At 37.2% G+C, this 14,909-nt stretch overlaps 1 protein-coding gene across 1 annotated transcript in view; it reads left to right on the top strand.

Annotated features, from left to right (window-relative positions):
• The window catches only part of SLC43A3 (solute carrier family 43 member 3), a 918,925-nt gene that overhangs the window by 694,637 nt on the left and 209,379 nt on the right, over positions 1-14,909 (top strand). Inside the window, exon 8 of the mRNA XM_044084126.1 lies at positions 5,023-5,162. Within this exon, the coding sequence (XP_043940061.1) occupies positions 5,023-5,162 (140 nt within the window). The remainder of the gene's footprint in view (positions 1-5,022; positions 5,163-14,909) is intronic.

Here is a 14,909-nt window from a genome sequence, read left to right as displayed (position 1 = left end):
CAGTGAGCAGTTGCCACTGCTGTTTTGCAAGGGATCTTAACTACACCATAATCTCTTTAGTACCTCCTCCCCAGTTTGGCTATGGTTTTTTGGACTGGATCATCCTTGAAGGACATAGTACAGTTTTGTACCTACCATAAATGCATGCATCTGCAGTGGTATCCTCCTTCTCTGTGGTATTTCTGTTTTTACAAATGTTATGTGTCTTCATATGTGGGGCATGTTTTATGCATTTTAGAACACCTGTTAAGATATTAGTCATTTGGATCCTGTGGCAGACTAGCTGGCGGATTGTTAGGGGACATGCTATGGTAGGTACAAACTGTTGTTGGTTTTTTATTATTGTTGATTTTATTTTAGCTCTAATTTGTGGTATAAAGCTTTTGGGGCATTTTAAATCAGAAAATCTATCCTCTTGAGATATTAATTTTGTACTGAAAAATGCCAATTTTAACCAGCATGTTACTGTGGTTGTCTGTATTGGGAAAACTCCTAGAGACTCTGAGTTAGCTCATGTCTGTTCTCTTTGCTTTGTAGAAGGGGATTTTAATTCATTGGTGAAGAATAAAGATTTTCTGCTTTTTTTTTTTCCCACAAATGGAAGAAAGGATCTCAAATGCCCTTATTAGTAATTCCTGCCATGCAGTACTTTATCAGCAGATTTTAACATTTCAAAATGCCCTTGTGTAATTCCTGCCCATGCAGTGCTTTAATCTGCAGATTGTTAACATTTTCTCAAAATGCCCTTGTGTAATTCCTGCCCATGCAGTACTTTATCCTACCAGATTTAACATTTCTCAAAAATGCCCTTGTGTGGTGCCCATGCAGTGCGCATCTGCAAGATTTAGCTTTCTCAAAATGCCTTATTAATAATTCCTGCCCATGCAGTACTTTATCAGCAGATTTAACATTTCTCAAAATGCCCTTGTGTAATTCCTGCCCATGCAGTACTTTATCAGCAGATTTAACATTTCTCAAAATGCCCTTGTGTAATTCCTGCCCATGCAGTACTTTATCTGCAGATTTAACATTTCCTCAAAATGCCCTTGTGTAATTCCTGCCCATACGGTACTTTATCTGCAGATTTGACATTCTCAAATGCCCTTGTGTAATTCCTGCCCATACGGTATTGCTTTATCAACAGATTTAACATTTTCTCCAAAATGCCCTTGTGTAATTCCTGCCCATGCAGTACTTTATCTACAGATTTAACATTTCTCAAAATGTATGTGTAATTCCTGCCCATGCAGTACTTTATCAGCAGATTTAACATTTCTCAAAATGCCCTTGTAAAAATTCTGCCCACAGCACTTTTATCAGCAGATTTTAACATTTCGCCCCTTGTGTAATTCCTGCCCATGCAGTACTTTATCTGCAGATTTAACATTTCTCAAAATGCCCCTATGCAATTCCCATTCATGCAGTAATTTTATCTGCAGATTTAACATTCTCAAAAATGCCCTTGTGTAATTCTGCCCATGCAGCACTGCTTGCCCATGCAGTACTTTATCTGCAGATTTAACATTTCTCAAAATGCCCTTGTGTAATTCCTGCTGCTTTGATGCATCGTGAATTTGTATTTCTCAAAATGCCCTTATTAATTCCTGCCATGCAGTACTTTATCAACAGATTTAACATTTCTCAAAATGCCCTTGTGTAATTCCTGCCCATGCAGTACTTTATCTGCAGATTTAACATTTCAAAATGCCCTTGCAATTCCTGCCCATGTACCAACAAAGCAGATTTAACATTTCAAAATGCCCTTGGTAGGTAATTCCTGCCTACGCAGTACCTTTATCAGCAGATTTAAACATTTCAAATGCCCTTGTCAAAATGCCCTTGTGTGCCCTTTATTATGTGAATTCCTGACAATTCACCCATGCAGTACTTTATCAGCAGATTTAACATTTCTCAAAATGCCCTTGTGTAATTCCTGCCCATGCAGTACTTTATCTGCAGATTTAACATTTCTCAAAATGCCCTTGTGTAATTCCTGCCCATGCAGTACTTTATTATCAGCAGATTTAACATTTCTCAAAAATGCCCCCCCATTGTAATTCCTGCCCATGCAGTACTTTATCAACAGATTTAACATTTCTCAAAATGCCCTTGTGTAATTCCTGCCGCCGCAGTACTTTATCAGCAGATTTAACATTTCTCAAAATGCCCGCCCCCAGTAGCCAATTCTACTTACATGCAGTACTTTATCTTTGAATTTAACATTTCTCAAATGCCCTTGTGTAATTCCTGCCCATGCAGTACTTTATCAGCAGATTTAACGTTGCATTCTCAAAATGCCCAGTATAATTCCTGCCCATGCAGTACTTATCTGCAGATTTAACATTTCTCAAAATGCCCTTGTGTAATTCCTGCCCATGCAGTACTTTATCAACGGAATTTGCTGTTCAAGGAAGATTTTTAACATTTCAAAATGCCCTTGTGTAATTCCTGCCCATGCAGTACTTTATCAGCAGATTTAACATTTCTCAAATGCCCTTGTGTAATTCCTGCCCATGCAGTACTTTATCTGCAGATTTAACATTTCTCAAAATGCCCTTTGTGTAATTCCTGCCCATGCAGTACCTTATCTGCAGATTTAACATTTCTCAAAATGCCCTTGTGTAATTCCTGCCCATGCAGTACTTTATCTGAATTTAACATTTCTCAAAATGCGCGTAATTCTGCCCGCACGGTGCATTCTCCAGTAGATTTGCCATTTCAAAATGCCCTTGCAGGTAATTCCTGCCCACAGTACTTTATCTGCAGATTTAACATTTCTCAAAAATGCCCTTGTGTAATTCCTGCCCATGCAGTACTTTATCAACAGATTTAACATTTCTCAAAATGCCCTTGTGTAATTCCTGCCCATGCAGAAAGTACTTTATCAACAGATTTAACATTTCTCAAAATGCCTTGGTAATTCTACCCATACGATACTTATCTTTCTGGAGTGCCAATTTCTCAAGTACTGTGTAATTCCTGCAGATTTAACATTTCTCAAAATACCTTGTGTAATTCCTGCATTTGGTACTTTATCTACAGATTTAACATTTCTCAAAATGCCCTTGTGTAATTCCTGCCCATGCAGTACTTTATCAGCAGATTTAACATTTCTCAAAATGCCGCTTGTGTAATTCCTGCCCATGCAGTACTTTATCTGCAGATTTAACATTTCTCAAAATGCCTTGTTATGCAATTCCTGCCCATGCGAAATTTGCTTTATCAACAAGATTCTAACATTTCTCAAAATGCCCTTGTGTAATTCCTGTGCCCATGCAGTACACTTTATCAGCAGATTGTAACATTTCTCAAAAATGCCCTTGTGTAATTCCTGCCCGCAGTACTTTTATCTACCCAGATTTAACATTCTCAAAATGCCCTTGTGCAGATTTAATTCCAAAAATGCCCTTGTGTACATGCCAGTACTTTATCTGCAGATTTAACATTTCTCAAAAATGCCCTTGTGTAATTCCTGTAATTCCCATGCAGTACTTTATCCAACAGATTTAACATTTCTCAAAATGCCCAGCAGTAGTAATTCCTGCCCGTACGGTACTTTATCCAGCAGATTTAACATTTCTCAAAATGCCCTTGTGTAATTCCTGCCCATGCAGTACTTTATCAGCAGATTTAACATTTCTCAAAATGCCCTTGTGTAATTCCTGCCCATGCAGTACTTTATCAGCAGATTTAACATTTCTAAATACTAACTTAATATAATTCTAACATACAATTACTTTATCAGCTTGGTTAACATTTTCTCAAAATGCCCTTGTGTAATTCCTGCCCATGCAGTACTTTATCTGCAGATTTAACATTTCTCAAAATGCCCTTGTGTAATTCCTGCCCATGCAGTACTTTATCAGCAGATTTAACATTTCTCAAAATGCCCTTGTGTAATTCCTGCCCATGCAGTACTTTATCTGCTGATTTAACATTTCTCAAAATGCCCTTGTGTAATTCCTGCCCATGCAGTACTTTATCAGCAGATTTAACATTTCTCAAAATGCCCTTGTGTAATTCCTGCCCATGCAGTACTTTATCTGCAGATTTAACATTTCTCAAAATGCCCTTGTGTAATTCCTGCCCATGCAGTACTTTATCTGCAGATTTAGTGAGTTTTGACTGGACCCCTCCTGACCATGAGTTCCTAAAATGTTGGTTGCTTCCTCTGTATGTGAGCTTTCCACAAGTAGAAGAACCTTTCTGTTAGAAGGTCCTAGGGAAGTGGGGAGGCCAACAGGCAGTGTTTGCCCCAAGCAAAATGTTCCCACGAAGACATCTTAAGGAGTAGCCTTCTGTGACTTAGTGCTTGCACAAGTTCTGTTTACACAGTAGAATGAGTATGCAAATGCTATGCAAAACTGAATGAGCATCAGCCTTTAATATGATAGTAGACACAATGTATTTATTTAGTTGTAGGCTATAGATGAGATAACTCTCACTGACTTTTCAGTTGTGTCCTGAGTCTGGAAAGCAGAAAAAGTTTATGCTTTAGCACTGCAAATTTACTACTGCAAGGAATGGGTCATAGTAGGCTTTGGACAAGTGAGTGCTGAGACTGTGTAAAAACTGGTAATATACAAACCTGGAAATAATAGTAAAATAATATAAAAATAAAAATACATAAAACTTCTAAACTGCTGCTGATTTATTTTTCATTGTTACTGAAAGTACATTTTCATACTATAAGACAGTGGCTTGTATAACAGCTATGATAACCGTGTTTGGTAGCTGTTGTCCAAATCCAGTGTTTTCTGACATTCTTGTCAATGGCTAGCATTTCATTCCCTGCAGACAGTTCCTGCTGACTTAATTAAGGGGAAAGTGCCAGTGGATGGCAATGCTCCATCTCCTGGTGAGGTATGAATGCTGAGTTCCTTTGGCTGTTGGAATGGAAACATGTATATGGTTGACATATCAAGAACAACAGTACAAGTAAAGCAGGAACCAATGAAGAAGAAAGTGGGTAAATTAACAATGAGACAACCATAATATCTAATTCTTAAAACTGTTTTTCAGATTCTCCATGAATACGGGGTCACACTGAAGTCCATGTTCCTTTTCTTCTCTGGTTGCAGCATCCTACATATCCTTCGGACATTCTTTCTTCTACCAAAATCCCACATTCCATTTCCTGTGCCAAAAGACTACAGTTATGGGTAAGGCAATTTGTTCAGTTTATAATTGTCAGATTGCATTACCCAGCGATCTGTCCTTTACTTTTAAAGAATAGCAGAGAGCACCTTAGTGTCAGTAGTATGTATGTATGCTGTCCTGTGTAAACCCACTACAGTTTATTTAGATAAACTTTCAATTAACAGATCAGTATGTCCACTGTATGTTTAATCACTGTAAGGAGGCTTGCAAAATCATTTTTGTTTCCTTACTCTGAACTGTGCCACAGCAGATTGCTTTAACCTACTTCTGCATTTATAACAATGATTCCTACATTATTTTCCAGATGTCATCACACTGACTCGATATTTAGTTACTTAAGCCCACAATTCATCTGTTACAGTCAATTACCAGATGTTTTCTGTTTTTAAGGGGCAAGTATTATGCTTGATAACATATAAATGTGCACATTTTCTTAAGCTAAATGAACGTCACTGACACTCTCCATAAACTCCCTAACACAGAAACATGTAAGCACTGGTTAAATGGTATGTGCCCCACAGAGTAATATTTATTTCTCTGCCAGGACAAACATCTGGCAGGACCAGCCTTAGGCCAGTTAGACTAATTTGGCCCAATAGGGCCCAGCTCCCTTAGGGGGCCCCCACATTAGGCTATGACAGGGTAATTATGCCTTACTTGACTCAAAGGATTCACCTAAGAGACTCTAGCAAAGTGCAGTGCATTTTTGAGCTGTAGTCTTACTCCTACAGTACTTATAAGTCCTGTATTATTGGTAACTCCAGCTTCATGCCTCTTGTAGGGCTCAGGGAACAAGCTGCTTGCACTCTCCTAGTGGTCAGTTGATGCTGCTGAGCGCTCAACAGGGTTTTTAATGCAAAACTGGTTGGATTAACTTCTGGTTTTGTGTACTACTCCATTTAGTGTATCAGAAGATAAGCCAATGCTTATTTCAAAGACTGATAAGAATAGTACTGTTTTCGTTTGCTTCTCTTACTGATAATGGGATGTATAAACAGCTGTTAATGAATAAAGACACAATAAATAACTGTGGAATAGTCAGTCTCGGACAGCATGAAAACAAATACTAAGCATACAAAATGCAGATACTGTGATGTAAGGTAGCATCTGATCAGTAAGACTTGTGACAGAATGTTATTAATTCAGTAGTGTGGCAGAAAACTGCTTGTTATAGTCACAGATAGAAGTAAAATAATCCCTGAGAAGTGAAACATGAGGTTTATGTGATAAGTGGGGTGAGGCAAAGATACAGAGAAAAATTAAAAACTTTTCTGAAAGTGTTCAAACAATAACACAGTGGAAAGTAACCACAGAAACAATTCATTGTAATCAATATTAGTGCAACAGTGGTAATGTAATAGCAAGCATGCAGAGAAGTGCAGGTTAGGATAGTATGTAGCCTAAATGAACACAGTCATAAGCGGACATAATACAAAAATACAATGAAATTTAAAATAGTGTAAAGTAAACAAGGAGAAGTGTGCAGCTATCTGCTTCTCAGGGTCAGGAGATCCAGGCAGTACTACATGGGTTTGGAATAGCTTTACTGGTAAGCCAGGGTATATCCATCTGGTGACACACTATGTAGTTGGATAACCTTAGTGGCCCATCAACCAGGCCCAGGGTTGCCATATTTGGGCGGGACTGTCCCGAGTCCCGCACTGCAGGTTTAAATCCCGGGCAGCCTCCGCTTTTTTTTTTTATTGGCCCGTATACCGGCATACGGGCCAATCAAAAATCGCTAAACACGGAGCGTCTTGTGTTTAATGTGGAAGTTCCGCATACGGTATATGGGCCAATCAAAACATTGCAAAACAGAGTTACTTCTGCTTAATGCGGAACTGCGATGTTCTGCATTAAACAGAAGTAGCTCCGTGTTTAGCAATTTTTGATTGGCCTGTATACCGGTATATGGGCCAATCAAAACATCGCAAAACAGAGCTACTTCTGTTTAATGCAGAACTGCTATGTTCCACATTAAACAGAAGTAGCTCTGTGTTGAGCGATTTTTGATTGGCCCGTATTCCGGTATACAGGCCAATCAAAACATCGCAAAACAGAGCTACTTCTGTGTAATTCGGAACTGCAATGTTTCGCATTAAACAGAAGTAGCTCTGTGTTTATTTATAAAAATAAACACAGAGCTACTTCTGTTTAATGCGGAACTGTGATGTCTTCACTTAGTGAAAGACCTTTTTTTTTAGACTTTGTCCCTTCCTGGCCAGTTGGAAATCTGGCAACCCTGACCAGGCCCCATCCATTGTGCATGAGTGAGTTACGAAGACACAGTGAGAAGAACTAGAGATCATGTTGGATCAGGGTAATCCAAAAGTCCAATAGTTTACTTCTATTCTAACATGCCTTATGACAAAATAATAAGCTATTAAATAAACATATTGTTTATTTTAATACACAGCAATAGTATACATTTTTGAAAGCCAATCTAATACAGAAGCCAGATAGTGAAGGGAGAGCTATGGTGGTAGATGAGAGGCCCCACCAAAATGGAACTCCACAGTTGCTAAGGCCAGCCCTGACATTTGGTGTCCCATCTGACTATCCTTTCTCTCATAGCATTCTTCAACATTCATTGGCTCCTAATGGTGACTGCTGTGGGCAGCTAAAACTATTGTTATAACTTTGTGATCAGGATTTTGTCTTGTTAGTTCAACCATCTTGTCCTGACATTACTTCTCTGGAGATATTCAGTGGGCTTACTGGTAGATAGGTAGGCCCACAGTTTTGCAGTGACATCATTCTCACCCAAAACCATATGTTCTGTAGAAAATATTTCCACCAAAATACTATTTGTAAGGTGCAATAGCCTCCTACCAGAGAGCTTGAGCAAGCCAGCTCGGTTATTCTCCTTGCCCACTAGCTAGCCCTTTAACATCCAAGACACTGACTGCAATTTAATTTTTACTTAAATATTCATTAACATTTATGGCTTTGCTGTAGTTTGTTATTGCTTGTTGCTTTTTTGCAGTAATTATTTTCTTTAAGACAAAAGTTGGCCATTTGTTTTTTTCTGACTCATAATTTACAGATTTCAAAGCCTTGTGGAGGATTGAAGGCTACTTTCATCTCTTCCATCTTAACAGAAACGCATTCTGACTGGATTGCATTTTTGCACCCACTGACTCTTTTTGAAATATATTGTGTGTGTGTGTGTGTGTGTGTGTCTGTCTGTGTGAGTGCACTTTCCATTTATTGGTGTAATAACCCTTTCTGTAGTCTTACCACTTTTTGGTCATGCTTTGTAGGAATGATTTAGCTTTAACCATGAAAACAGAGCTAAGATGGCTGCTCAGTCTACCTCTACCTACAACAAATTCATAATACCAATAAAATCCAAAAACACAGACATTTGCAAATGGTAACTGTGCAACTAACAAACTAGTGTACTTAGCAAAATGTGAGGACTGCAAAGGATTTTACGTAGGGAAGACGGAGCGAGCATTAAGATCCAGAATTTATGAGCACATGTATGAGAGAAGGAAGGAAAAGGAAACAAATGCCCTTTACAGGAACTCACTGGTTTGCCCTAATTTTAAGAAATTTAATTTTGGTATTTTGGAAAGGATAACAATTAACACAAGTGGGGGTGATTGGCAGAGACTGCTGGTAAAAAAGAGAGTTTGGCAGCTACAATTGAATGCTGTATCTCCCCCGGGGCTTAACGATCAAGTGTCCATTGGACCTGTATTGAAGGAAAAGGCTGATATCCTTAGGTGAAACCTGGCAGTGGTACCTGTAAGAAACAGATGAGTTGTAAATGAAGATGATCACTTGGTGATGATGCAATGCATTTATCTGTCAACATTTTAGTATAAAAAGACTACTGGTGTGGAAATATATGCATCTGATGAAGTCTCCTTGAGAGATGAAAGCGCTCATGTTTTAGTGTTTTATTAAATACATTATTTTATTTGTTTCATGTCACTGGAGTCTGGTTCTGTGTTTTTGGATTTTATTGGTACATATTTTTTGGCTGCTTTTTGGATTTTAAAAACTTCATAATACCCATGATACTCTGTATTACTCAATGTACTCTGTGATGTTGTTCTTTAATGTAGCTATCCAAAGACCCTAGTAATGACATCTCCCTAAACGTGTTGCTGTGAGACTTTTTCTATTTGATTTGACAAAGCATGTTTCAGTGTGACATACACTCTGAATAGTTTGTCATTCCTTTCCTAGTTTTTTTGTCAGAGCATACTGTTAAGGCTTTAGTTTGCATGCTTTGTGATAAGCCGAAGAAGGCAAACGACTGGTGTTTGCCACCTGCATTATTGATGAATATGCATGTATTCAGTAGGAAATGTGAATCTTTATTAATATTTTATTTTATTTAGATACTCAAGTATTAAGAGATTTAAATTGTCATCTCATATAGTTCATATATTTATAAGGGACACATGCCTTCTGCTGAATAACTTTAATAATACGTTTTGCAGCCATTAATTATTTTGAGAGAGTAAAATAATAGATTTAGCAGTTAAGACCATTCAACTATTAAAAATAATAGTAACTGCCACTACATGTATGTTATCATAAAGATGTTTCTGTTTTTTCATCACCTCCAATTGAAGCTCAAGTATTAATAGAAAAAAAGACAATGGAGTACAAGACTATTAAATACTATCCAGAATTAAAAAAGGTTTTTCAGCACGTTTTGCAGTTAGTGTTGCTAAGATCATTATCCAGTCATTTCACCTGTATTATAAACTGAATACGTGTATATTGTTAAGCACATAAATATTATTTTCCTACACAGAGTAATAAATAGCAAACCTTAGTTTTGTCTAGCATACATCTCTCTCAGATGTTACAACTAAAAAAAAAAATTTGCAAATGCAGTGATGGTGTCAAAATCAGCTTGTCTCCACTCCTGTTTGCAGTTGGAGACAGTATATGAAGAAGCGGCCACAGTTGGTAGAGTATCCCGTTTGTAGATGTGTGAGTTGCAGCTGTGCTGTTTGCAGAAAGTGCTGTGCTCTTGGCCTCATTTGATTGAGATCAGATATACATTGGAGTGGCTTGCTTCAAATTTTGAAACAGTTGACAATAAGAAAGGGTAATTCCAAATCAGAAGTCATGGCTCATTTCCTGGAGAACATGGATTGCTGTCTATAGATGAGGACAGAGGACCTAAGTGAAAGTATTTAAGTATCTTGAGGACTTTTTTCATGAATGAGGGTAGATGGGATCAGGAGATGGAACAGAAGATGGGTGCAACAGTGGCAGAGCCTTAGGCATTGTGCAGAACTATGGGGGTAAGGGGATCTGAGTAGCACTCAGTTTGTGTCCGTCTTCTCACCTTTAATCACAAACTTTGGGTAAACAAAACGATTAGATCATAGATACAAGCAGTAAGAGGACTGATGGGTTTGTCTCTCAGACAGTCGGAGAATGTCTGGAAATCCCTCACAATGACTTTTGAGGCATTTGCTGGAGATAGAGAAGTCTGATCTATGAAACAGTTGCTGGGGATTATGACATTTGTGCTGTCTTGCTCAGATTGCTACCAATGCAGCTACCACCAGGACAAGCAATTTAGAAAATAAATGAATGATCGGTTTTGGTAATAATTGCGTAATCCACTGAGGCAGATATTCACTCAAGATGTTTGGAAATTAATCATGACGTCATTGCTGTATCAAATCTAAATGTTAGCATTTGGATAGTGATATATGCTACCGTATAATCTTACGATTGTGATGATCCAAACCTCCACAATCTGACAGCTATGTCCCAGGGAATATGTGAATTATGCCTAATGATATTCAAGCCTCTTCAGCACTAGACTTTAGTATTTGTTGTTAATATTGATATACTTAACTGTTCAGTAGAGTGTTGCATCACTATTTCTCCTAGGCAATGAACCACTCAGTGTTATATACATTTAGTCCTTTATATATTATAATATACGTTGCCTAAAAACTTGTGTACTAGAGTGCAAGAAGCAAAAGAAAGTTTATTAAAAGAAGGTATTAACTCCCTTAAGTCATCTGATATTTATTAATTTATTTATTGAAATTTGCTTATTGGGAAAATCATCTAGGTCAAGGATACCCACTTTTAGTTGATGCCTGGGATGAAAAGATCCAAACACATAACAGTGCATAAAACAAATGTAATCATTATAGTATTAAGCTTTGCATTATACACAAATTTAGGTAAGAATACATGGCAGTATTGAAAAAAATATATTTAAAAAAATTACAGTATAAGATATACATTTTAACATAATTTCATTGAGAGTTACTGTTTAAAAACATAAGACAGCTTGAGTAAGATGCAGTTTAAAATCACCATTTGTACATAGGTTGATAGAACAATGAAGTGACTGAGATGGCTGTGAGTACGTCAGAAGGTTCTGTATAGGGCAAGAGTGGGATGAGAGAAATGAGAGAGAGAGAGAAGGCAAGATCTGGGGGAGAAAAGTGAGAGGAGATGAGGGCATATAGTACTGAGACTAAGAAAACAGAGAAATAGAGAAGGGTAGGGCATAAGTAGCTGAGAGAGTTGTGTTGATAAATATGGTAGGAGTAATAGGATAGGGTATAGTGTAGCACTTTTGTCCAGGTTTAGAGCAGGAGGAGTTCCACAGTTTACTGAAAAATTCTTTTAATGCATGTTTGCAAACCAGAAGATTAGAGTTGGCTCGGACTTGTTCCATGTTTTAAATTGTATCTGAGATGTTCTTCTCAAAAATTCAGTACATTTATGTTCTAGTCACTGCTCTGTTTGAACCAATGTTTCTATCTCTGCTGTGATATTAAGACATTGTTCTTCCACCAGTAGCACTAGTTCAGATAACCTTTTGCTAAACGGTGCTGACTTGCCCGTTTTTATATTATCCATGTGTTTTATCCTGTAAGTATTTCTTTTCCTGTACTTTTTTCCAGTAATTACGGTTTGCTTCATTGACTGCCACAGTATTTTGTTGAACACTCTGTGGTGCAGAGTGAATAATTCTGCAAGTCTGTGCTAGTTAATGGAATTCAGATCTGGGCCTGTGTGCTGGAGAAGTTGGTCAGCAGTGTTGGAAGTGAATTTAATGTTAGATTGCCCATTGTATTGATGTAAGAGGTGACAGTATTTAATTTTATGGAAGTATATAGAGTGGAATTATTGGACTAAATTTTATTTGTGTATGTTTTCATAAAAGCTTCCTTGATTATGATTGTGGATAGAGAATACTAATGATTTTTGCAGTCTTTATGTTTTGTTTATTTGGGTCATAGTGCAATGCCAGAAATTTCCTTGGTGACCACTTTTAATCTTTTGAAATGCTGGTCTGCCTTAGAGGGGTAGCCTAAGCATTGATTGTGATATGAACATCATACTTTTACATGGGGGAGTGGGAAATTATGACATATTAATATGTGAAGGGAGAGAGTTTGTTTAACATTGAATGTGTTTTTTGAATCAGTAGAGGTGAGTATAGTTTGGTCAACACAGATTCAAACTTAATGGAGAAGCTCAACTCCAGTTTTAATTGCTAATTCATTATTGTATTCATTATGGTGGACTTTTTATTCATGTGGGAATGCATTAGAGTTGTCTAGTGACTGATTGGAACTAATGCATATTGGATTGTTTGAATGGGTGATACCAGAATAATGGTCTATAAATGTAACTGAGTTATTTGTAGGTTGTAGTAACCTGTACATATCATTTGGGATCATGTTTTAACTGACGGGGCCCTTCATTGCCACAAGTGATTGGGGTTGCTTGATTTGTAATTTGAAGGAAGTGGAGTGTAATTGGATGGCTAATGGCTTCAATTTGAAAAGATAAATGGAAAAGTTGATAATAATGAAGTATGAAGCAGTAAGTCTGATACAGGAAGAATATTTTGGAGGAAATGGAGCTCTGGCTGGTGGTGATAGGACTGGGGTTTAGTGTGTAGTAATGAGTTTGATAATAAATATTGGTTCTGCAAGTCAAGATTAAGTTGTTTCTCCTAAGTAAGGCAGATTTATCATTGATCAGTTATATTTACTGTAAAATGCACAGACAGTGAGCTCAGCCAAGTGTGAACTGTACAGACAGTGAGCTCAGCCAAGTGTGAACTATACAGATGGTGAGCTCAGCCAAGTGTGAACTATACAGATGGTGAGCTCGGCCAAGTGTGAACTATACAGACAGTGAGCTCAGCCAAGTGGGAACTGTATAGATGGTGAGCTCAGCCAAGTGTGAACTGTACAAACAGTGAGCTCAGCCAAAGGTAATTTAATCAGTGACCATTATTGTACAGTCTCACTTATGATGAGTGTTCATTTGCTTTACAAAATAGTAAGTACTGTGTGAATTATCCATAGGTTTTAAGATTAAGATAGTCTGCTGTACTCTAAAACTAGATCACTTTAAACTGATAGTGAAGTCAAATAGGGATGGTAAATAAGGCTTTCTAAAGTAAAATTGGTTTGGATAATCTCAATAAACATACTGATGAACTCAATGAATGACAATTTAATCACAAATTGTTGGTTGCATACAGCTTTAGATAAGACATGTTAAAGGACAAGGTTTTGAATTGCATAATAGGTTGAGTACTTTTGGATTAATCCGTAGGGTATTAAGATCAGGATGACTCCTTTCTGACTGGAGCAAGATTGGATCACTTCGTAACTGGTGTTGAGGACATATCGGGCTGGTAAAATGCAGAAGGACCATTGTTTTCATAGCTAGGAGTAACTACAGATGCAGATGAGTTTTCAGAATGGAATTATCAAAGTATAACAAACCACCCATGGTATGGCTCTTAGCTAGGGCAGTGAAATTCAGGATTAATAGATCATGGTGGTGCAGTATTGAAGGTCTTTTATGATTCTCTTTAAGGGCAAAAATTGGTGATAAACACTATAAAGAGGCTAGTATTAGCGTAGGGAAGACAACTAAGAATGAACACATTTTCATAAAAAAATTTATAAAATCATGTAGAAAATAGTTAAAACATTTTTTAAAGATTGTTCTAAGATTATTTTTCAATGTTGATATTTTTTACAATTATGTTTTTCTTCAGTGTGTGATATTGATTGGATTTTAAGATTTTTTTAAGTGTGTACATGTGTTGTACATGATCAATAAAGATAAATTAAAAAAACTCTGACTTTGTCCGCCTGTAAGACAGAAGTTTTATGTCTTAAAGCAAATTCTTCTCCACTGCAGTTTCTTTTTCACTCAAGTTGTTTGTCTTAAACGAAACCAAAGGACCTTATAAAATAAAATGTTATTTTCAAAAGTGGGAGAGATTTGTTTCTTAGTGTATGATGCAGAATTATGCATCAGTAAAAGGTCAGGTGTTTCCAGTTTATTTTTGTCTGCCAACTTTTCCACAAATTATATCCATTGATTAAGACGTTCCTTAAAAGAGTTTTTGTAATAAAACTAGGCAGGTTAACTGATCTGAAGTTCCCTTTTAACCTATACCTAGGCCACAATGGCGCAAACTGATGATGTACATACAGATTAGCTTATAAAGGCAGTTAGTGTTGAGTACATTGTGTGCCACAGATACTGAGAATAATATGCTATGAGAACACCTTACGAAGACAAGCATATTTGTAAATGTATACAAAATGTACATAAGCATATTATTTATTTGTCCAAACTAAGGAGGAGGACTTGATGTTCCAAATAACCACTGTGAGAAGTATTGTTTGAGTCATTTTGAAAGGTATATCCCACTTAACAAAGAGACATTTGTCACTGGAGAAGCTGATTTACCACAATTTGAA

Source organism: Protopterus annectens, chromosome 9.part0 (assembly GCF_019279795.1).
Source record: "Protopterus annectens isolate FY-2018-M chromosome 9.part0, PAN1.0, whole genome shotgun sequence".
Lineage (NCBI taxonomy): Eukaryota > Metazoa > Chordata > Ceratodontiformes > Protopteridae > Protopterus > Protopterus annectens.
Note: the sequence above shows the minus strand (reverse complement) of the source record. Positions and strands in the feature narration are given on the sequence as shown.